The sequence below is a fragment of the Bubalus kerabau genome, chromosome 20, assembly GCF_029407905.1.
Source record: "Bubalus kerabau isolate K-KA32 ecotype Philippines breed swamp buffalo chromosome 20, PCC_UOA_SB_1v2, whole genome shotgun sequence".
Taxonomy (NCBI): Eukaryota; Metazoa; Chordata; class Mammalia; order Artiodactyla; family Bovidae; genus Bubalus; species Bubalus kerabau.
The window spans coordinates 11931013-11956534 of NC_073643.1; the positions used below are offsets into that span (position 1 = coordinate 11931013).

At 41.9% G+C, this 25522-nt stretch overlaps 1 protein-coding gene across 3 annotated transcripts in view; it reads left to right on the forward strand.

Moving 5' to 3' along the window:
• Positions 1 to 25522, forward strand: part of STAC (SH3 and cysteine rich domain) — a 127510-nt gene that overhangs the window by 96158 nt on the left and 5830 nt on the right. For all 3 annotated transcript variants that reach the window (XM_055557270.1, XM_055557271.1, XM_055557272.1), the window contains 4 exons: positions 122 to 186; positions 1697 to 1785; positions 17058 to 17109; positions 18187 to 18324. In XM_055557270.1, the coding sequence (XP_055413245.1) occupies positions 122 to 186; positions 1697 to 1785; positions 17058 to 17109; positions 18187 to 18324 (344 nt within the window). The remainder of the gene's footprint in view (positions 1 to 121; positions 187 to 1696; positions 1786 to 17057; positions 17110 to 18186; positions 18325 to 25522) is intronic.

Genomic DNA, 25522 nt, shown 5'->3' on the forward strand with positions numbered 1-25522 from the left:
GCGGGGAGGAACTGAGTTGAAACTGTGGTGCAGGGAGTAAATAAAGCTACGTCTTTCCAGCGTGTTTCCCAAATGCGGTGGCTGGACTCATAAAACTCCTCCTTTTTCTGGTCTCTTTCAGTGTTCACGTATCCAGAAAATGGCACTGACGATTTCAGAGACCAAGCAAAGAACGTAAACCACCAGGTATTTATGGACATCTCAGAAGACTGGCCAGACAGGGTCCTTAGATTATTCTGTAGGTCACCCCCCAAGTGGGTCATGAAATCAACTTAGTGGGGCCCAGACTAGCATTTTTAGAGAATAATGTACCATAGAGTACATAGCATAGGCAGCACTGAGCAAAACAAATTCCAAGGCACCCAAGGTACAGAGGATAAAGATTGTACTGTGTGCTTTGGCTTCTGTTATGTGTGCTACCTACAAGTTGGTATGTGCTCTACAGTATGTAAATTATATATTATGACTGTATTTCATAGTGGGTTTCCCTGGTGGCTCAGAGGTTACAGCGTCTGCCTGCAATGTGAGAGACCTGGGTTCGATCCCTGGGTCGGGAAGATTCCCTGGAGAAGGAAATGGCAACCCACTCCAGTATTCCTGCCTGGAAAATCCCATGGATGGAAGAGCCTGGTGGGCTACAGTCCATGGGGTCGCAAAGAGTCAGACATGACTGAGCGACTTCACTTTCAACTTTCAAATATTATATTTTATGTTAATTTACATGTATAATTAGGATGGAATCATACGGCATAAAGTACTTGAGCTTTGGGCAGCAAACTGAATCACAAATCAAAAGAATATAGTTATGTGCAGCTTTTGTTTATGTTTTCTAGATATGGCATCTATTCATTATATTATTATGTCTTTAAATGTATAGTTATACATTATATATCTGCATGCATATAAAATGATACAATATAATATTACATGTTGTATAATTTTAATTTATCATGTATATTATAAGGCAGAAACATTTATATAGCTACAATATTTGTGTAGTTAATAATAACAGCTTATGTTTATATAATACCTGTAAAACTCATACAGTTCACAAATTAGGGACACAATAAAATCAACCCTCATGGGCTGTTGTTAGCTTTGCATATGCTAATCCATGTACCATCATGCCTCTCACACAGCAAGCTATCAAAAAATGGTAGCTTTTATTATCATTATTGCAGTTTCATAGTCAGTGGATGGTGATACCATAACAAATCAAATCAGTCTCAGGCCAACATCTTTCATTTTTCCACAGCATGAATGAACTTATTTCTGGATGAATACACCCAGATCCCTTTGATATACTAGATACAAAATTGTCCATTTTAGGGAATAGAAGTTGTTTACTACTCTCCACCTGTCTGCTGTCTATAGAGAGAATATTCTCTTGCTTGGACTCAAGTCTGTATCACCTTTCATGAACAACTAGATCAAAGGAAAAGAGTGATTTGAAGAAAACTGTAGTATTTCTGACAAAAAGTTCCACATAAATGTTTTCAAATAGTTTGCAATGAAATCGAACTCAGCTAGGAAATTAAAAATAAACCTATGTTTGGAACAAAATAATAATGGTTAGATATTTTAACACAAAAGATTATGCTGGAATTACATTTAACTTCTCCATTTCCTGTCTTCTTCCTTTGCTCCATTTCTCCCTCCTTCCTCCTCTCATTTCTCTTTTATGTTTCTCTTTCAGGGACCTCTTTCCAAAGACCCATTTCAGATGAACACCTATGTTGCCTTGTACAAATTTGTACCACAAGAGAATGAAGATTTGGAAATGAGGTAAAAACATTTTTAAAGGAAGAAGAACGAAAGATTTAAAGTCAGTGGTGATGTACGTGAAAGAAAACAATTCAATTTGTGTGGCCTCCAAGTGCCTTAGAGCAGTGATTCTCAAATGTTAGTGTGCAGGGCTGGTTGATGCAGATTGCTGGGCCTTATTCTGGAAGTTTCTGACTCAGCATGATTCAGCGTGTCTTGGGTGGGGCTTGAAAATCCGAGTTTCTAACTGGGCTGCAGGTGGTGCTGACGCTGCTGGCCCAGGGACCACACTTTGAGAAGCGTGGTCATTACATCATCAGTAGAGCGGCTACTGGGAGTTTTCATGAAGGCTGAGCATCAGATGCACTTGGCATCCTGTGGGGTCTAATAGGGAACCAAAAATGTACTTGCTGCCCAAATTAACATTGACTGACAAATCAGTCTAAAACTCTATTTATCCCTGCCAGAGACTGGCAGCTCCCCCTGGCTCACACCTAAAGGTTCTTCTGTTTCAGGACCCATCCCACCTCATGGTCACTGAAACAGAGAGGTGAGCCTCAGGGCGCTCATGAGATCTAAACCTTTCTCTGGACCACAGTCTCATGTTTCAGGGGTGGTGTGGCTGGAGTCCGTACTGTGTCCACATCCTCCTTGCTGTGTGATTTTAAGCAATGTACGAACATCGTGTTTCCCAGGTTTCCTTACTGATAAAAGGATAATAATGATCTTTTCCTCTTAAGGCATTTGTGAGGATGAAGTGAATAAGGTTCATAAAGCATATAGCACAGTAACAGTAGACACTCAGGGACTGGACGTCAGTACGGTCTTTGCAACGTCGTGTTCCCCAGGTTGTCTCAAAGAAAAGACTTCACTCCTTCCCTCTATTCGTGACCCAAGCCACAAGCGCGCTCAGGACAAGGACTTGGTGTTTTCCAGCCCGGGAGCAGGATATGAGGGGCTGCTTTTGCAGCCACATGGGCTGTTAGAGATGGGTTCTTTCCTCTTCTGAAGAGCATGGAGAGAAAAACTAGCACAGAAAACCATTTATATGTCAGAGCATTAGGAAAATAGCCTCCATTTTATGGTGGGCTCCACTGCCCACGTGCTGCCACTGGTCCTCCCTGCAGAAGGCTCTGGAACCCTGTCTCCACCCTGAGCTCTCTGAGCTTTCCCACATCTCATATGGGCTAAGTCGCTTCAGTTGTGTCTGACTCTTTGAAACCCTAGGGACCATAGCCCACCAGGCTCCTCTGTCCATGGGATTCTCCAGGCATGAATGCTTGAGTGAGTTGCCATTCCCTTCTCCAGGGAATCTTCCCCGACCCAGGCATAGAACTCATCTCTGACATCCCCTGCACTGGCAGGCGGGTTCTTTATCACTAGCGCCACCTGGGAAGTCCTTTTCACATCTCAGGTCTGTCCATTTCCCTGATGTGACCCCTCTGGTTTTTGCCTGAAAAATGGTTCCTCCTCAGTGAAATCAGCCTTCTCCTCTTCCACTTTCCCCAAAGTCCCTGAAGAGAAAACAGCTGTCAAAAGCCTCCATGTAGACCCTGTTTCCTGGTCCCATTTGCCGTTGGGGTCAACCTGGATCGCTCAGCTGCGCTTCCTGGTACAATGCCCAGTGGGCCCCATAGCAGATGTGGGTGTCCAGCCAAAGTCTGGCAGCTCCCCCAGCTCACACCCAAGGTCAGCTTTCATTGTTCATCTATGGTCTGCTTCCAGCTGATTCTTGGGCTTTTCCCAGGCAGAGTTCAGGCTTGGTTCCTGGCTCCTTAGATTCGTTCAGACAATTAGGTTCTTGTAAATCTGAACTTTCTCCATCCTTGAGGAAGACTCACCATGCTGAACTCACTGGCTGGAGTTGTAAATGTTATCTAAACAGCCTGGTTAGGTACAGCAGAATGAGACAGTGTTTGTCGGGTGAAGCCCCATTCTATCCAGATACAGCAAACCCTGCCAGTCAGAACCTACCTAGGATTCGTTACTGGTGTGGTTCCTTGCCCTCAACTGACAGTCCACATTAACTATCTGCTGATGAAGACAAGGAGGACCTATATTTACTTTGCAAAGAACAGTATATTGGGTTCTTCTCGAGATTATCATTTGAGTGTCTAGAATTTAAAATTTAACAACACCCCATTGTGCAGGTCCCACAGCTATATCTTAGAAAATTGTTCTGAACTTATTAGATGGAAATAATAGCTCCAGAGAAATTTGACTCAGGGGTGAAGTCTTAACTGCCTGGTGGTGGTCGTACGTTTTTGTGCTTATGTTAGTCGGTCGCAGGCCATTAAAAGTCAAGTTGTCTGGTCACGAATCAAACGTTTACACTCTGCTCCAAGGCAAACAGGACTATTCATTCTCAGGAATGAAATGTCTGCATTGCATAGACTGCAAGATTGAAGTGATAAATCATACTTAACTTTTTTTTTTTCTTTGCAAAGAGATTGTAGGTTCCCATTTTAGAAGCCAAGCTCTGATTTAGAATGTGTAAGGCAATGCTTTGGGGATTTAGTATCATTCCTTGAATGAACTAAGGCTTTGTGAATTATCTTTCTCTCCTTAAACCATGAGGTAGTAAAAATCCTTTTAACAAAACTCTATTTTCATCCACCTTCCTTCTGACCCAGGGGGCATGCGGGAGATTATCCTCAGGAAAGAAAACAAAGGATACGAGAGTGGAGGGAATGTTGAGGGCATGAGCTTGAGGACAAAGGAGGTCCAATTGGCAAAGCCAACAGTTACAATCAGAGCAGATGGACCATCACTTCAGCCAGAGTTTGCTATATATCTGCTTAATAATAAGAAAGCTCTTTCTGCCAACAGCCAGCAGTCCAGACCTCTCTCCAAACCTCAAGATTCTCCTCAATGCCTACCCCAGGAGTGCCTGGCACCCAAGACCTCTGTCCTCCCCTGCACAAACCTGTCCCCAGGGTGAATGATGTCACCATCTGCCCAGGCCTCAAGCCGGCCACCTGAGGTTTTCTTTCACCCCATACCCAAAATGCATTCAATGTTCAATTCCTACTGGTTCTCTTTGCCTCAGATCTGCTTTATCCAGCCCCACCTTCACCTCTCCCTGGATTGCTGTGGGATCCACCTGGTCTCTGTGTCTAGTCTTACAACCCCTCACCCCATTCCTCCCTTCGCATTTACTTTGGGTGGAAAGGATGCTGCAAAGACATCCCAGTGTCCTGGGATCATCTAAGCTTTGGAGTCAAACAGAATGGATTCATGTCCCTGCTCCTCTGTTTTCTGACAATAGGGCATCTTACCTAACTTTCTGAACCTCTGTCTTCTCATCTTGAAAGCAGAGATAATAAGGCCTGCCCTTGTAGGATGGTGGTGGTTGAGTTGCTAAATCATGTCCAACTCTTTACGACCCTATGGACTGTAGCCCACCAGGCTCCTCTGTCCATGGGATTCTCCAGGCAAGAATACTGGAGTGGGTTGCCATTTCCTTCTCCAGGGGATCTTCCTGACCCAGGAATCGAACCCAGGTCTCCTGCATTGCAGACAGATTCTTTACTGACTGAGCTATGAGGGAAGCCCTTGTAGGATGGTTGTCATTAAATAAAATAACATAGTAGGAGTTTAACAGTGTTAATTCCAGTCAGTTCTGTTCATAATCCAGAGGTAGATGCTTCCTTTGCAGACATAAAAAATGAGGGAGAAAGAGAATGACATACAACATGGATTCACTGAATATTTAAGAATGAAAAGTGTGGGCATCACTTGACCTAGATTTAAGCTCTAGCCAAGCCGCTCACTAGCTGTGTGACCCCTATGAAGCCTGAGATGGTTCCTCAAGCCATCAACCTTCTGCTTTTATAATACACTCGTGAAGAAGAGAATCACTGTGCCTGCCTTAGGTCTGCTCATGACACACAAGTGTGTTTAAAACTCTCTAATGGCCTCCCACTTCCCTTGGGTCTAGACTGGAGTATTTACAGACACCTGGTGGCTCCTTTCACCCTGGTGACTTCTTTGCTTTTCTGGCACCACTGTTCCCCTCACCTCTCTGCTCCATCATTTGTTCCCCAAAAGGACCAGGTTTCCCTTGTGGCTCAGCTGGTAAAGAATCTGCCTGCAATGCGGGAGACCTGGGTTCAATCCCTGGGTTGGGAAGATCCCCTGGAGAATGGAAAGGCTACCCACTCCAGTATTCTGGCCTGGAGAATTCCATGGACTGTATATAGTCCATGGCATCTCAAAGAGTCGGACACAACTGAGCGACTTTTACTTTCACTTTCAACTCTTGCCAAAGAAATGTTCTTCCTGCCCTCTGTTCCTCCCACCGTTCTACTTACCCACCACCACAGCCGCCACCACCACCGTCACACACACACATCCTCGTCCATTGACTGTTACGCACCCACTAGATCTCAACTCTTCCTTGGTACAACCTGGGTGAGATCCTCTATGATATACTTCCATGACACCATATTTCTTTTCTTCAAAGCACTTATCTCATTTTGTATTTATATATTTCTGGGATTGTTTGGTTATCTCTCCCTTGTAAAGCCCATGAGAACAAATCTGTATTTGTTAAATAACCCTGTGTCCCTGGAGTATAGGCCAGTTCTTGAGACTTGCTGCTGCTGCTGCTAAGTCACTTCAGTCATGTCCGACTCTGTGCAACCCCATAGACGGCAGCCCACTAGGCTCCTCTGTCCCTGGGATTCTCCAGGCAAGAACACTGGAGTGGGTTGCCATTTCCTTCTCCAATGCATGAAAGTGAAAAGGGAAAGTGAAGTCACTCAGTCATGTCTGACTCTTCATGATCCCATGGACTGCAGCCTACCAGGTTCCTCCGTCCGTGGGATTTTCCAGGCAAGAGTACTGGAATGGGGTGCCATTGCCTTCTCCTCTTGAGACTTAGTAGATGCTTAATACATATGTCATGAATGAATGAATGAGTATTGTGGAGATTAAACGAATGAACTAGTGTTGTTTCTGGCATATACAGTTAGTGGGCAAATAGAGTCCATGATAATAGAATGGAAACTATAAAGGAGGAAGTTAACCCAGCTGAGAGTGGTTTACCAGGACTTGTTTCCTAAAGGAGATGAGCCTTGAACTCAGGATGAATATGATTTGTTGAGAAGAAATTGTAGAAAACGAGACCAACAGTAGCCCATAGTCATATTCACAGAGAACAAAGAGCTGAAGACAATGTGGAAGAAGCCCTGCTAAGCCAAGCACAGTTTGGGCATGATAGGGTGAGCCTCAGGGAGAAGGAGTATAGAGCTCTGCCTCCTTATTCCCAGAGCAGTGCCTGCCCCTCTCAGAACTGCTGTGGTCCCATCGTTGGTCTCCACACACTGCCTGAAGGCAGAGGCTTCACACAGTTAGCTTTGCTACACTTTCAGCACAAACTTCCTTCATAAATTCATCTGCTGTCACCTCCCCAAAACTGTGGTGCTCATGGAAGCCATGATAATCTTCCCACCATCATGGGCAGAGAGTAGGGGAGAGCAAGGGTGCAGGGCAGAAAGGAGCAGTGTCTGGAGGTCACACAGACCTGGGTCCACCTTCCAGCTCTGACACATCCTAGCTGCATCAATTTGAGCAAACTGTTTAACCTTTTGCAGCCTCCGTTTTCTCCTTCCTAGGGAGACTGAGCAATGAGATAATGTTAAAAAAAAAAAATGAGATGAGATTTCATGCCCAGTACAAAGTGAGGTGTACAGTATATTTAGATACCGTCTCTTCATCATTTGTATCATTTCATAATACATTTTATTTTCCTGGTCTTCTGATCAATTACTCTAAAGATATATAGTATATATATATATCTTTATAGATATATAGTTCAACACTCTGTCTAATCTTTGAACACATCTAAGGAGACTTGATCTAATTAGTCTGGCTATAAGGAGGCTGTGACACCCTGTCTCTTACCTTCTGAGTAGGTTTTGTGGTTGCTGACATGACATGCTCCATGTATGGAATCTCACCACTGATGCACGAGATGTGATGCCATCATGTGAGGGCTCTCCAAGCTGCCCTTGCAGATAATTTGAGGTCTGATAACATCAAAGAGCTACCCAGGTTCCTCTGTCTGAGTGTAATGAGCTTGCGTAGTAGATAACCTCTGTCATTAAGGATCTTAGACAGTCTCCACCAAACACCTTTACTGTCTAGTTTTTTAAAAGTCCTGAAAATTACACTTTATGGAATGCCAGCTTAATTAATGAGCAAAGCTTTTTAAAATGCTACTTGAAATACAAACTGTATAACCCCATTATAATCAGGACTGGCATCATGATCAGAGACTATCTCATAAATTCACAAAAGCCGTGTGTCTGTCATTCTCCTGGCCATGTACATGACTGTGTGTGACACACTCACATATGCACATACATCCCTACACACTCACAGTCAGATACACACAAACTCACACACAGTCTCACACATTCAGACATACACACTCCAATACACATGTATTTATACACACACATATTAGCAAAAGCTTGATAACCCGTGCTTAGCCTTTTGATGAAAGTAAATCCTGCCATCCATATTTACAATGTAACCTGTCTCATTGAAAGTCTGCAAAATATTCTTGGAGATATCACTTATTAATTCACATTGATGCATATTTTTAAAATCTGTAAGAATAACTTCAGTGGCTTGGCCAAGTTGACATATTATTTAAATAGTCGGCATACATAAATAACTCTGAGTAAGCACGAACCCCTAAAACATTGGTAGGGACTCTGAAATAAAAGATCAAGCATAAACAAGAAACTCAAGGGTTCAAATACATATTTAACTGACCGTGTACGTCTATTCCCAAGAATCCATTTTGGTTTTCCACATCTAAATCATTTTCATTTTTATTAGTTCTCCCAAAACAGATTTATATGATAATGGCCATGTTTCATGAGGGGTGAAGAGGAGAGGAAAAATTCCTATGAGCCAAAAGAGGGAATGAGGAAACTGCTGTTTGAATAGTATTAAATTTTAAGAGAGATGTAAATTAATTGCCACTCAATCTGTTTGTGTCAGAATACCGAAATTTGGAGGCCATAAAAGAAAAACATATCTTCTTTTGTAACTCCAAATTAGATTCCTGATTTAAAGTCTTGAATTGCCATACTCTTTCTTAGAAGCCATGAGTCCCAGATTTTTCTGTGTGTGAGTCTGAACAAAACCACTCAACTGGTTGTCCCATTAGCTAATATTCACAAAATCCTCTGGAGATGGGATGGCCTGAGTTCACCTCTTCCTGATTTATTGAAAGCACCACTTGAAATAAGGTCAGAAGGGGACTTTAACCTTTGTGCGGCTATCTCCAGGATTTGTTTCGTCTACCACCGCTCATCGTGGTGAATGAGTACGTGCTCTCTGCAGTGGGCACAGTCCACAGGCCCTGTTATCAAAGAACTCCCATGGCCATAAGGCTGCAGGCCCTCGACAAGAAAGTCCGTTCAATACGATGTCTTGTGGGCAGGGAGGTAGTTCTGGATGCTGTTGCTGCACCTCAGGGAGATGCTGAAACATCAACTGGGACGAATCAGGTCTTCCGACCACGTCATCCCACTGCAGAATAGAACCGTGATCTAAAACTTAGAAGGAAGAGAAGAAGGAAGCTAATATTTAGGGAGCATATACTGTGTATCAAGGGCCTTTCTGGTGGCTCAGACGGTAAAGAATCCGCCTGCAATGCAGGAGACCTGGGTTCAATCCCTGGGTGGGGAAGATCTCCTGGAGAAGGGAATGGCAATTCACTCCAGTATTCTTGCCTGGAGAATTCCATGGACAGAGGAGCGTGGTGGGCTACAGTCCAAGGGGTGCAAAGAGTCAGACACAACTGAGCGACTAACACTTTCACTGTGTATCAAGTTATTTACACTACATCATTTCATTTAATCTTTAAAAAAGAAAAAAAAGACATTGAAGCAGCCTTTGGAAGCCAGGGAAGATTTTGCAAGGAGATGGCATCGCAGCCCAGCCAAGACTTCCAGAAAGAGTGGACATGAATACCTGTACAGCTTGAATAGTGAGCAGTCATCCTCTCTTCCACTGAGGAAAGGGTAACAGAAGAATAGTTCAACTATGAGAACAAGCGGTGCCAGATGCAAGCCAATTGCAAATCCCATTACAAAAGAAGTTGTGGAAATTCACTGCAGGAGCATATTTAAATTCTTACATTCATCCCAGTCTTCATTCTGGAAAGACTGTATTAAAACTCAGTAAAGCTTAGCAAATGGACACTTGGCTGTTTGGTTCATAGTCCAAGGAGACAATTTATGGTCTTTTACCCTTCTGAGGAGAGGGAGAGAGAAGCAAGTCCAGGAACCCACAGGTGGAAGGGGAGGCTTGGAGCTGTTACCTGGGGAGGCAGACTCTTCATCCACTCATCTTTCTTCTACCCCAGGCTTTCCATCCTACACTGACGTGGTAGGTTTCCTCTCTGATAAGGAAGACAATTTATATTAGCAAGTTCAGATAATGCTTTAATTTTGCCCTTTTTGGCCACTCACATTACTCCTTATAAACCTCTTTAGATTGTTCAGTTGGTTCAAAAGAACAGGAAGTGTGTGATTATAGAGTGACATTCATGAAAAGTCACTCCTGGTCAAGGATAATTTTTTAAAATTAAAATGATTACTGTTACACAAATATCAAATGAGTACATGTCAGAATTTTAATTTGAATCACTAATGAATTAGAGAACCAGTACACTTTCACATCTGACTAAAGGAAAATTCACGCAGCACCCATAGGTAGGCAATTAGGAGTGCTGATGTGAACTTACAAATAGGTGCAAAAGTAGATAATACTCACAGGGTAGTCATTGACTTGGAGAAGGCGATGACACCCCACTCCAGTACTCTTGCCTGGAAAATCCCGTGGACGGAGAAGCCTGGTAGGCTGCAGTCCATGGGATCGCGAAGGGTCGGATACGACTGAGCGACTTCACTTTCACTTTTCACTTTCACGCATTGGAGAAGGAAATGGCAACCCACCCCAGTGTTCTTGCCTGGAGAATCCCAGAGACGGGGGAGCCTGGTGGGCTGGCGTCTATGGGGTCAACAGAGTCGGACACGACTGAAGCGACTTGGCAGCAGCAGCAGCAGCAGCAGTAATTGACTACTTTCTGCCAGACACAGTTCACTAACGTTTCTCGGGGTAAGGCTCATTTGCATTATTGCAGAGAGGTGCAGTGGCTCAAAGACACTGAAAGGGGGAGGTGACCCAGAAGGGGGCACCAGACAGCACCCAGATCAATCATCAGTTTTGCCCATTTCAAAGTCTTCCAAATTGTCCCTGGCAGCCCCTTGCATTCTTTCAACTGATCTATGAGGTGGGTCAAGCAAGCAGTATTTTGCAAAGGAGAGAACAATGGTTAGGATGGTTAAACCACATGTTACAATCCGTATGAATCTCCAGGAGAACATTATTAAAATAGAGACTCCTGGGTTACACCCACACTGGAGACTCAATTCCCACTTGGAAATCTGTATGGTTAAATATTCCCTTAGACTCTGGTAATCTGCCAGGTTTGAGAACAACTGTGACTTAACTAATTTCTCCCGAGATGAACAGTGGGCCAGCGGCCGACCCAAATGGGATGCAGGTTTCTGATCCTCAGCCTGTGCTCAATACACTGGTCAGCACTGGGGCTTTGGCCTGTGGTTTATTTGGTAACGTCCTTCACTCGGTAAGGTTTTATAAATCCTCCATAAAATAAGAAAAGGAGAGCCCTCGAGACAGTCTTAGACAAAATAAGACTTGGTGTCTCGTTTCCATTCTCTTAAGTACATTACTGCTTGGCAAATGCATCAACTTAATTAAAACTAAATGTAATTCTAATGCACCAATTTGATTTAAAAATAATCTTCACAGTCACCAGGACATCCAAATGCAATTAAGGGCTATTTGAGGAAAGTCTCTGATGCATATTATGCTCTGACACTGTGCTATGTCAAGAAACCCAGATCTTCCCGAATATCACTAATGTGTTTAGCAGCCTCTCTCTCACTCAAATGCCTTTTTCAATTAGGTTCTGGAGAGCATGATCTGTGACAGTTCGGGAACATTTACCAAATCTCATCCAAATGGCCCTTTAGCTGAATGTTTTCTCTCTGAGCTGGTCTCTGGACTTGAGAAGGCACAGGCAAGTCTTCTGGACACCAAGCTTAAGACAAAATCACACTGCAGAGTTCAGGAGTTCCTTGTTCCCTAACCATAGGCTAAGATTTTAAAGGCTCCGGACCAGGATAATGGAAATCAAGGAAAAGGTCTAAGGGAAAATTCAGCAATAGATCTGAAGCTAATGGAGCAGTTTGGCTGGCTCCTTTTCTGTTCCCCTTGAGGCTTCTCTGGGGGCTCAGATGGTGGTGAAATCACCTGCAGCGCAGGAGACGTGGGTTCGATCCCTGGTTCATAGGTCACAAAGAGTCGGACACGACTGAGTGACTTAGCATGCACAAACTTTTTTAAGTATTTGGGAGCCAGATGAGTTCATCTTCCATGGACTGTACAGACCATGGGGTCACAAAGAGTCCAAGACAACTAAGCAACTTTCACTTTCTTACTTTCACTTTCTTTTGAGTTCATCTCCAAGATTTGGAAATATAGAGTTAAATTGTAAAATCTATATATAATGGATCAGAATATAAAGTCACCTAAAAGAAAGAAAATAACTGATAGGCCACAGCAGGACTTTCTACTAACAGAGTATGATAACACAAAATAAGAAAGAAATATTTTATAAAAAGGGCTCCAGTCAACACAGAGGCATAAAACAGCTGGAGGCAGAGAGTCACACCCTGGCAGTGTCCATCCTAGGAACAACCCAAGGAGGGAGAATTTTAAGCCTTAGGCCTCCATGCTACCAAGACCCATGGCAAGGCTCTGCCTCAGGAGAGCAGGTGGGCAGAACGTTGACCTAGCTCTTTGATGGTAGCACCTAGCACTCTGACACCACAGGAAGGGGAAGAGGACTAAGTTGAGAACAGGTTAGAAGAGAACCCACAGTTGAGAGTGAAGTGTTTGGTGCGGCCACACAGGACCACACCAGCGACTGGGGAGTCGGGGTAACAGCAGCTGGAGCTGTAGGGGCAGCTTACATGTGGTCAGCAGCTGGGTTAGTGAGGTTTCCCAGGCTCCCCACGGGTTAGCTAACTTGAATAATGTCCCAAGCTCCAGTCACAGAGGCTGTCCTGAGCTGTCCAGAACCCACGCCAGGGCAGTTAAGGATGAGGCTGGTTCATAGTGCCCCAGAGCATTCAAGCCCCAAAAGGGAGATGGTGTGGGTTGTTAATTTAATCAGTTGTCTAAGAGGAACTGATCAGTCCCTAGACAGAGTTTCAAAGTGGGTCAAGGCATTTTTTTTAATAAATTAAAAATATTACATTACACTGAATGATTTTACCTTACATGCCTGCTCAGATCAACTGCCCAGAGCCCAGAGTGGGAAAGGATCTAAGCAGGGCTCAGTGGGAAAGAATGCTGAGATTGCTGGGGGGTGCCAGGCAGAGTCAAGAGGGCAGCAGAAGCCCCACAAGCCACACATGTACCGAACCAGATATTAAAGAGTTGTTGTTTTGGGTTCAAGTCCTGCCCTAAAGCAAGATCTTTCCCAAAATGAAAAACACATTAGCTGTCTCTGCCTCATGATTAGAGTATTTAAGTCGTTTCAGTAGGAATCACTCATTCTTTATGCATCCTGTTTATTTCCCTGATAGCCCTGAAGACAATTTGCAATTATATATTTATTAGTTATGCATACACATTCTATATTTATTATTTATGAAATGTTTAATTATGCATTTGCTTATTTATTATCCATCTTTCTCACTAGAATATTAGCTCCCGTAAGGCCTTTACTCACCAAAGTGTACCCAATGCCTAGTAAAATCATCCTTTCAGAGTCAGTGGTCTAGAATATTTGTGGAATGAGCAGGTAAACAGAACAGCAAAGGATAAAGGGTTGAATGTAATTCTCCTCACCCACCAAGCAATTTTCAGATGCTGGCAGCATTTTTTCCTAAGACAGAATCCCCATCACGCTGTTGGGATAGCTGATCTTTCTCATAAAATTATAGCTTGTATTCCAGTGAGTGCTTTATTCTAATGTGTGGTTTATTTCACATGGGTCATGGGCTCAGGGACTTTCCACCTCTGGGCATGGTCAAGATTGACCATCCAGACCACAAAAATAGATGTTGGAGGGACTTCCCTGGTGATGCAGTGGCTGACTCCACGTTCTGCAATGCAGGAGGACCCAAGTTCAATCCCTGTCAGAGAACTAGACCCCATGTGCTTCAGCTAAGAGTTTTCATGCTGCAACTAAGACCTGATGCAGTCAAATAAATAAGTACATATTTTTTTAAAAAATAGAGGTTGGATTCAGGCAGCCCTGTTTTACACCCAGGGAAAGATGCCTCTTCCAATCTTGATTCCTTTCTTACAATTTCTGCCAAACCATCAGCAAAGTCACTCTGGTTGATGCTAACACACAGTTTCTTAGGTTACTAGGTTAAATAAAATCTGCTGGAGCTAGAAGGATTTTTCTACATTGACTTTCATCCTTGCTGCTTAATTAAATCCCTCACCTGGGAAAAGAGTGATTTTCATCCTCCTCGCTTTCTGTGGCATCAGCATGAAACTGTGACTGTTGAAATACCAAAATGCCAGTTGTGTTTAATGCTTCAGGTGTAACAAGCCTGTTATATTTGGAATCCCCTACCAAGATAGATATTTACTGATAATTGAAAATGACAGCAGAGAAGATTGAACCAGAATAGCAAAGGGAGCACACAAATCTGCTTCCCTTCTTGCGCCAATCCCTTAAAGTGCGAGAAATATATTTTTCTAAGAATATCTCCGTAATAGTACTAGAAAATAAGAAAAACACTATCAGAAACCCCCAAATATTGGGAATTTCTTGGGAGACTACAGCAAATAGAGAACAGGGAAGATGACCAGAGTCCAAAGAATGCTCAGAGAGAAACATCTATGTAAGAGCATATTCAAACAGACACTGATCTCACAAAAGAGCATGCAGGTGTCCCAGTGGCTGAATTGCATTAATGGCCCCAATTCTTCACTGTCCCTGTATCCATGCTCTTTGCCATGAGACTTTACAATTCCTTTCACCAGAGTTGCTTTGAGGCAGAATGACAATGTGTCAGTTCTGAGCCTATGCATTAGAAGCCTTATGTGTTTTTCATATCTCCATTTGCTGCCCTGGCAATGCCATGAATGTCCAAACTGGCCTTCTTGGGTATAAGAAACATGGAATAAGGCAAAATCACCCCAGTCATCCCAGCCAGCACCCAAGAATGTCAGTGAACCTTTGAGATTTGGGGATTGTTTGTTACACAACATTATCACAGCAATATATAACTGATACAGAGTCCCAGCAGTGTTCATTCATAACCCATTATTACTACTTAGAATGAACAATAGGCAGCAGTGGTATTTGACTCTAGAATTAAACCATCACCTGTGCTCTAAGAAAGGGAACCCATGCCCAGGGAACTGTGCCCCTGTGTGGCCCAAAAGACTGAGAAAGAAAAAGAATTGGAGGTAGTTCTGGACCTCCAGAGCTTGTAGAGAGTGGTAGGGAAGGAAAAGGCAGCTTTACTTGGAGGAAAATAAATGAACCTTCTCCTTCCCAGGGTTAAGAAAGCCGCCCTTGTTTTTGCCATTGGGGTGGTGGTAGGAGGCCCCAAACTGCTTGTCTGCTATACTCTCAAGCATCCAAAGATAAGATGCATCAGCTGACACACCCTGCCGTCTTAAGCAGAGCTTGAAATTAGTCCTCACCTGTTGCAGACGCAGATGTATTTGATAGTGGAGAATCACCCAGAGATTCATACCCTGTGTTTTCAGTTATGAATATAAAGAAATAACCAAGAAACACAGGTGCAGGACACAATCCCTTGACATGAAGGAAAAGTAAAGTATGAAGATAAACTGTGCTTCCATTGCAGGGGTCATGGGTTCAATCCCTGCTCAGGGAACTAAGATCCCAAATGCTGCTCAGCACAACCAAAAAAAGAAGCAATAAGACAAAGAACCATATAACCAATCCTAATGGAAACAAATTCAATAAAGGGAAGAAATATTGTTTTTAATATCTAATAATATCCTCAGCAACATCCATCATGTTTTTCTGTCCATAAGATAAAGTAGACAAATGTGAAAAGGAGACATTCAGAAAATGATAAAGAACTCTTGGAAATTAAATTTTCCCTAAAACCCTCAGTACTGTAATAAATATTACAAGAGATAAGCCCATACACAAACTAAGCAATTAGGAAGATTAAATTGAGAAAAATTTTAGTCTAGATTCCTTGTTAAAGACAGAAAATGTGTAAGAAAGACAAAAGATATAGATGATTGATCTAGAAAGCCCAACACATGTTGACTAGAAATTCCAGGGAAAAAGAAGAGAGAAAATGACTGGGAGAAAACAGTGAAAAAATAGTGGACAAGATTTTCCCAAGTTGAAAAATAACATGAGTCTTCAGATAGTAAAAGTGCCATTAGGTGCTGAGTAGAAGGAATAAAAGACACACACACACACACACACACACACACACACACACATGCAGAGGTTGATGTGAAAATCAAATTAGAGATGGCAAATAATCACCATATCCACAATACCCATAGCAAAAACATCATATAAGTCTTCAGTTAAACCCAAGTAATTCCTAATGAAGGATATAACATGCACACACACACAAGTCTGAAACAAACTTCCTGATTATACCAACATAAAAAGTGGCAGACAAGGGCAATGGAAATTAAGTAAAAGTGGTTTCAAGAAGGTACTGAGAAGATGCAGCTAATAATAAAGACAATGCCTCATGCTAGATGTAGATAGGAGACAAAAGAAAGAGCAAATACACCTACACATCTCTCATAAATGTCAGTGCGTGGAAGAGAGTCCAGAAGGAGACACAGGGGAGTACTAAGAGTGTCACCTCTGGACAGTGGGAGGAGGATTGCGGGGCAGAATATGAAAAAACTCCAGTTTTCATATTTTAGACTTCCACCTTTTAGAGTTTTTTTTACAATGCAGAGATGATCGTCTGTGTATAAAAATAAAGTTAAAGATTTTTTTTAATACAGCACAGAAATTAGACTTGCATTCAGCCTCTAACAAAGCTACTTTCATGGGTGGGAAGAGCAGATAAAAATCATTTTTATTATAGTATTATTTGGGTGAGTGAAAAGCTACCACTTCTGACTTTAAAATACCATCTTTTTCTTTTTCACCCCCTCTACCCCCCACCCAACTCATTCATTCTTCATTTTAGGCCAGGAGACATGATTACTCTCCTAGAGGACTCTAATGAAGACTGGTGGAAAGTAAGTATTTCTTTTTTTTTTTTTTTAATTTTATTTTATTTTTAAACTTTACATAATTGTATTAGTTTTGCCAAATATCAAAATGAGTCCACCACAGGCATACACGTGTTCCCCTTCCTGAACCCTCCTCCCCCTTCCCTCCCCATTCCATCCCTCTGGGTCGTCCCAGTGCACCAGCCCCAAGTATCCAGTATCGTGCATCGAACCTGGACTGGCAACTCGTTTCATACATGATATTTTACATGTTTCAATGCCATTCTCCCAAATCTTCCCACCCTCTCCCTCTCTCACAGAGTCTATAAGACTGTTCTATACATCAGTGTCTCTTTTGCTGTCTAGTACACAGGGTTATTGTTACCATCTTTCTAAATTCCATATATATGCGTTAGTATACTGTATTGGTGTTTTTCTTTCTGGCTTACTTCACTCTGTATAATAGGCTCCAGCTTCATCCACCTCATTAGAACTGATTCAAATGTATTCTTTTTAATGGCTGAGTAATACTCCATTGTATATATGTACCACAGCTTGCTTATCCATTCATCTGCTGATGGACATCTAGGTTGCTTCCATGTCCTGGCTATTATAAACAGTGCTGCGATAAACATTGGGGTACACGTGTCTCTTTCCCTTCTGGTTTCCTCAGTGTGTATGCCCAGCAGTGGGATTGCTGGATCATAAGGCAGTTCTATTTCCAGTTTTTTAAGGAATCTCCACACTGTTCTCCATAGTGGCTGTACTAGTTTGCATTCCCACCAACAGTGTAAGAGGGTTCCCTTTTCTCTACACCCTCTCCAGCATTTATCGCTTGTAGACTTTTGGATCGCAACCATTCTGACTGGTGTGAAATGGCACCTCATAGTGGTTTTGATTTGCATTTCTCTGATAATGAGTGATGTTGAGCATCTTTTCATGTGTTTGTTAGCCATCTGTATGTCTTCTTTGGAGAAATGTCTATTTAGTTCTTTGGCCCATTTTTTGATTGGGTCATTTCTTTTTCTTTAAGAAAAATCGCTTGGTAACTATAATTACCATGAATGCTACAATTATGGCTGCATGCCTCTTTTTTCCTTTCAGGGGAAAATTCAAGACAGAATTGGCTTCTTCCCAGCCAACTTTGTTCAGAGAGTACACCAAAATGAGAAGATTTTTAGATGTGTTAGAACCTTCAGTGGGTGTAAGGAACAGGGGCAGATAACACTGAAAGAGAATCAGGTGAGTAAAGCCCACAAGCACACACCAAGTGTGACCAAAATAGAGTAATAGTCATTTGACAAATAGCAATAAATCTGAATGAGTAGAGTCACGTGAGTGTATTCACTTTGAGAAAACATATTCTTAGTCCAGTGATATTGTGTGTGTGTGTGTGTGTGTGTGTGTGTGTGTGTTTTAATCGCTCAATCATGCCTGACTCTTTGCGACCTCATGGACTTCTGCAGGCAAGAATACTGGAGTGGGTTGCCTTTCCCTTCTCCAGGGGATCGTCCCACCCCAGGGATAGAACCCAGGTCTCCCACATTGTAGGAGGATTCTTTACCATCTGAGCCACCTGAGAAGCCTGATATTAGTGTAGCAGGATCTAAACACGCAAAACCAAAATGTTAGGAAGCTCAGTTGCCTTCCCTGGGAACCAAACATATGCTATGCTATGCTAAGTCACTTCAGTCGTGTCCGACTCTGTGCAACCCCAGAGACAGCAGCCCACCAGGCTCCCCCGTCCCCGGGATTCTCCAGGCAAGAACACTGGAGTGGGTTGCCATTTCCTTCTCCAATGCATGAAAGTGAAAAGTGAAAGTGAAGTCGCTCAGTCGTGTTCGACTCCTAGCGACCCCATGGACTGCAGCCTACCAGGCTCCTCCATCCATGGGATTTTCCAGGCAAGAGTACTGGAGTGGGGTGCCATTGCCTTCTCTGAACCAAACATATAGCTTATATAATACTTACAAAGCTTATATACCTGTTGGGTTGGCTACAGATTTCCTTTGGTTTTTAAGTAAAAATAAAAGACATATTTTTCATTTTCCCCAAAAACTTTATTGAACAACGTATTCACCATTTTGTTCCACTACCTTAACTGTGGAGCATCCTCCAGCGTGAAATCTCTCGCATGAAACTTCTCAAATCACTTTTGACACATTCGACCAGTCACAGCACCTTCTCCATACACTGCACAAATCTTTTTTTGCTTCAGTTGCATTTTTACCTTTCTTGAAATAATAAAGCTTAATAAAAATGTCGCTTCTTCCTTCTGTCTTCAATATTAAAATAACTACACAAAAACTCACTAATTTTGATAAGTTTTTTTAAATGCATGCTGATATGATAGATGTCACAATACAATCTAACAAAATTGTTTCAAATGAAGTTAAAGACAACTAAATGCTACTAGAGCCATCTTATAGAAAAAATCCAACAAACCTTTTGGCCAACCCAACACATGCCCTATAAATGAGGAAACAATGGCTCATAGAGGTGATGTGCCTTGCTCAGGGGCAAAAATCTGGCATGTGGCCAGGCTGGAACTTAAAGATAGACCTGCAAGCTTCAAGTCAATGCCTTCCACTGAGCCATGTGCCCTGGATGATGTGCAACAAACTCAGAATGCAAAGTGCCTTTTGCATAGTCAATTCCCAGGGAAGACAAGCGTCCTAGGACCAGAAGTACCCTTGAGAACAAATTCTTGCTCATACAGAAGCCACAGAAGCCTTAGTGAGTCATTCCTGATTCCAGGCAATGGAATCACCCACATCAGACTGAGACCCCATCTCTAACGCCATACACACCCCACAAAGCAAATGGTCACATTTCCTGTCTGGATTCCATGTCAATGTCTCAAACTTCTCCAAGATTACTCAACTGTATCCTTCCTGTTACAAAATCTGGAAAGTCTTCTGAATGAAATACATCCAGGAAGGATGTTCGTCTTTATTGGCAAAGCATTATTATGTAATTTTGCTAGCTTGTTTGATTTTTCTTCTCAGAATAATCTTATGCTTCCCCATTTGAGACTAAACATTATTTTATGTTACTAAAATACAAATAGAGCTTCCCTGGTGGCTCAGAGGGTAAAGAATCTGCCTGAAATGCAGGAGACCCGGGTTGGGAAAATCCCCTGGAGAAGGGAATGGCAAGAAAACAACCAGAAGGCAAGTTACAATGTGCTTAAGTTGATCAATTTCCAGAAGTGGAACAGCTGCTCAATCAATGACTTCCGCCAATCTCTGGACCATATCCCCCCAACCCCCAATTTTTTTCCGGAAATGAGCTCATATATGTGTCTTCCACTCTCATGGTTGAGCTGACAACCTGCTGGGGCAGGGGAGAGACAAACCACTTAGCATCTTTAATGAGATATCTTCAAGACCCAGCACAGCAGTTCAGCTTGAATCTGAAGCCACATGGATCTGCCCATAATTATAGGAAAGTTCTATAACCTCTGATAGTTGTCTAGCCTGATATTTCTAAGGGGTGGCCTTTGCACCATCTGAATCAGAATAACCTGGGAGCTTGTTGAAAATGCTGATTTCTGACTCCACCCCAGATCTGCCGAAGCAGAAACCTTCAGGGCAAAGGCAGGGAATTAGTCTTTTCACAGACTTCCTGAGTGTTCTATCAAAGCTAAAATTCAAGAATGACCTTCATTTCCATTTCTCACTTTTGTGTCCTCTAGTAGTTCTGTGACAACTGATGGCATTTTTATTTCCAGCATTTTGCATCAGCAAAATGCACTGAGGTCTCTTTGCTTCTACACAGACTCTCTGTTTTCAGTCTTTGTCATCAATGTGGCAAGCAATTTTTGGAAATATCAGCCCCCTGAAAGAAAATTACATTTTCAAAAAATCAGTTATTGAGAAAAAATTTAAATTTATCTCCACTTCAGTGTCTTAAACTATTTTAGGTGTAAAAGTTTGAAACTTGCTTATTGATTGAGGGGAGTTCACTGTAGTAGCAAAAGCACAGATTCCAGTGTCATACAGAAATGGTCTATACCCTGTGTGATTTTGGCAAAATCACCTCTGAATGTCAGTGTTCTCATCTGTAAGATCGGCACAGCAGTGTCTGCCTGTTGGCATGGAGATGAGAGGCACGTCTATCACCTGTGTAAAGTGCCAGCACAGTGCCCGGCCACCACGGAGCAGTGCTGAGCAGTCATTACCCTTGCTGCCTAAATGGGACATCCATTTGCAGCGGCCAAGGCCTCCCGAGAAATTACCTAGTAAACATCAGAAAGCTTCCCTGGTTGCTCGGGGTGAAGAACCTGCCTGCAATGCAAGCAACGCAGGTTCAATCCCTGGATCAAGAAGATCCCTTGGAAGAGGAAATGGCAACCCACTCCAGTATTCTTCTTGCCTAGGAAATTTCATGGACAGAGGAGTCTGACAGGCTATGGGGTCCCAAAAGAGTCAGATGCAACTTTAGCAACTAAAACAACAGCAGCAAACATCAGAAAATAGCATGCTATTTATAAGTCTAAAAATATAAAGAGACAAATGGTCATTAGCAGGGAAATAGAAGAAATTTGATTCTGAAAACAAATGTAACACATCTCTATGATTAAATCACATTTCTGCCTCTGGGGTTCATTTGTCTTACAATTATTACATTATTGTTTCCACAGAACTTTTGCTACAAATAGAATTAAGTTATCTTTTTGTCAAGAACATATCTAGAGTTTGCACTGACACAAAAGTATGTTTTCCTCATTTTTGAAATTTAAAAACTATCTTTATGAGATCAACTTAAATACCATAAAACTATTTTTTAATTCATCCATGATTTCATCATCCCTGAAGAACTATTTTAATTGATTCTTATGTTCTATAAAATCATTTTAATGGATAAATCATTTTTAGATTATAAAACTGAAATGCATTGATTGTGGAGAAAATTTGGAAAATACCCCCCAAAATTATAAAGAAGAAAACCAAGATCAAGGTAGTTCAACCATCAAGCAATGATCAACATAAATACCTTTGTGTTATTTCCCACCAAACTTTTCTTACTTTGATATCATATTCTATTTAGTTTCCCAACTTTTATTAACTTAGTTATTAAATGTTTATCAAAACACAGGTTTTAGCAATTATATAACATATCATCATATAGATCGGAGGTTGCATCAGTCTGGCCCTGTTTTTAAAACAAGTTTATGAGAACATTGCTGCACTCATTCATTACATATTGCTTATGGCTGCTTTCATACAGCAGCAGCTAAGTTGAGTCATTGCAGTGGAGACCACAAGGCCTCCAAATATTTGCTATTTAGTCCTTTACAGAAAAAGTTTGCCAGCTGTACAAGATGTACATAAAGTATTTAGCATTCCTCTGTGGCTGGATATTCAGAATTTTTAAAAAACTATTATGGATAACTGCAATGAACACCTCTAAAAGTTTTTTTTTCCATAACTCTGACTCCTTCTTTAGAAAATACTTTAGAATTTACAGGAAAACCAGTAAACCATTTTTCCAGTTCTTGATACATACTGCCTCCGCAAAGTTTATGCCAGTTTACACCCACATCAGCTATTTACGAGAACATTCAGGTTACCACATCCTTGCCAGAACTGAGTATTACTGTTTATTACATATTTGTATAGCATACAAATGATATCTGTCATTTTTAGAAGTGAGTAATATTTCATGTTAATCCTTAATTCCTGGATGGTTAGGGAAGTTGAAATTTTATCATGTATGTATTGGGCATCTGTATTTCTTTTTTAAAAAGAATGTATTTATTTTTATTTTTGGCCGTGATGGGTCTTTGTTGCTATGTGGTGGCTGCTGTCTAGTTGCAGGCTTCTAGTTGGGCTTCTCATTGCAGTTGCTCCTCTCGTAGTGGAGCACAGGTTCCGGGGCGCTCAGGCTTCAGTAGTGTGGCACATGGGCTCAGTAGCTGCGGTCTGCAGGCTCTGGAGCCTGCGTTTAGTAGTTGGGGTACACAGGCTTAGTTGTCCAGTGGCATGTGGAATCATCTCAGACTAGAGATTCAACCAATGTCCCCTGCATTGCAGGCAGATTCCTAACCATTGGACCACCAGAGAAGCCCCTGTATTTCTTTATGAATAATCTGTTTATGTACTTTCTTATGCTACTGAAAAAGTTTTCTCCCTTAAAACTATTGACACCTGATCTGCCATACGTGGCCAACATTTCCCTCGGTTTGTCATTTGCCTTTTAATTGTAATGCTTCTTCCTTCAGGAGCTTAATAACTCTTCAGTTGAATCATCTGTTTTACTGTTTTGTCCTTATGGTTTTAATCTCTTTATTGCTTCCCACTTATCACTTCACTTCTTCTTAGGAGAATGTTTCAAGATAGTCCCCCACTTCATTTCAGTTTTCTGAAGTTTTTATTCAGACTTTGATCACTCCTGACATTGATTTTAATTTAGTGCTTTTTTCCCCATAGTGTTTTCTCCTCAATCAGCCCTCTTTCCTCTGCAGCAGGTTTTCTTTAAGTTAAGGATCTTGAGATGTAGGTTATCCAGGTAAACCTAACGTAATCACAGGGGGTCTTATAAGAGACAGGAGGGTCAGAGTCAGAGGAGATGACAATGGAAGTAGAGAGAGAGGAAGAAAGAGGAATTTGAAGATGCTGTGCTGCTGGCCTCAAAGATAAAGGAAGGGACCATGAGCCAAGGAATGCAGGTGGTCTCAAGAAGCTGAAGGCAAGGAAATAGATTCTCACTTAGAGCCTCTGGAGAGACCACAGCCCTGCCAGCACCCTGATCTGGGGACTCTGCTCTCCAGAACTGCAAGATAATAAATTTGTGTTGTTTTAGTTTACCAAATTCATGGCACAGTAAGTCCCCTCCATAGGAACTTTGAAGTTGCAAACTTTCAAAGATGTGAACGTGTGTTCACATGTCCAGTCACGTAGTTACTAGTTCACGTATCTGGTGTGCATCGTCTGTGCGTGCATCCTCGACAAGCGGCTGTGCTTTTGTGTACTGCGTGCAGTACTGTATAGAGTACAGTAAGACAGTATCTTTATTTCAAACCCAGGATGTCCAGAAACACGTGTAAAAGCAGTGGTGATGTAGCTGACACTGCTGAGGACCCGGAGGAACTCACGCCACAGGAAGTGACAAGGGGGCTTTCTTTATCTGAGGAGGCACTGTTAGCTTTTGACATGCAGGACCCGAACATAGAGTGGTCCACGAAGGTTGAAGCAGCTGTGCAGAGTGCAGTCCAGTGCTACTGTGTCATCTATGATGAGGAAAAAAGAACTACTTCCCAGACATCGCTGGATCATTTTTTTCAAGAGGGTAGATAGAATTGAATCCAGCAAGGAACCAGAACCTTTGCCATCAAGGTCAGGTGTAAGTGAAATCACAGCTTGCCCTCCGTTCTCTATTGCTGACGATCCTTCAGCTCTACCATCTCCCACCTTCTCTCCCTCCTCTAGTCAATAACTCCTCTTGCCTGTTCACTCAGTGCCAGCTGTTGTACTGTACTGCTGTACTTTTCAAGGAGCTGTCCTGTAAAAATGTCCTCTTTATTTTTTGTGTTTCTTTTTTATGTGTTATTTGCATGGGAAGTATTGGGTTGGCCCAAAAGTTCCTTTTGTTTTTTTCATAAGTTGGCTCTAGTAGTGCTTAGCTGTCTTTAACTTCATTCAAAACAATTTTGTTAGATTGTATAGTGTGACATCTGTCATGTCAGCATGCATTTAAAAAAAAAATCAAAATTGGTGAATTTTTGTGTAGCATTTTTATATTGAAGATGGAAGTAAAAAGCAACATTATCAGCATATTATGCTTTATTATTTCAAGAAAGATAAAAACACAACTAAAATGCAAAAAAAAATTGTGCACTGTATGGAGAAGATGCTGTGACTGATCAAAAGTGCCAAAAGTGCTTTGCAAAGTTTTGTCCTAGAGATACCTCGCTAGACAATGGTAGACCAGTTGCAGTTGATAGTGATCAGATCGAGACATTAATTGAGAACAGTCAACGTTATACCACTTGGGAGATAGCCAACCTACACAAAATATCCAAATCGAGCATTGAAAATCATTTGTACCAGCTTGGTGATGTTCATCACTTTGATATTTGGGTTCCACATAAGTTAAGTGAAAGAAACCTCCTTGACCATATTTCCACATACAATTCTCTTCTTAAACATAACAAAAATGTTCCATTAACAAATTGTGATGGGCAGTGAAGTGGATACTGTACAATAATGTAGAATGGAAGAGATAGTAAACCACCACCAACCATACCTAAGGCGGCTCTTCATTCAAAGAAGGTGATGTTTTGTATATGGTGGGTTGGAAGAGACTCCTCTGCTATGAGCTCCTCCAAGAAAAAGAAACAATTAAGTCCAAGTACTGCTCCCAGTTAGACAAAATGAAAGCAGCACTCGATGAAAACCATCTGAAATTAGTCAACAGAAAACTCAGTCTCCCAACA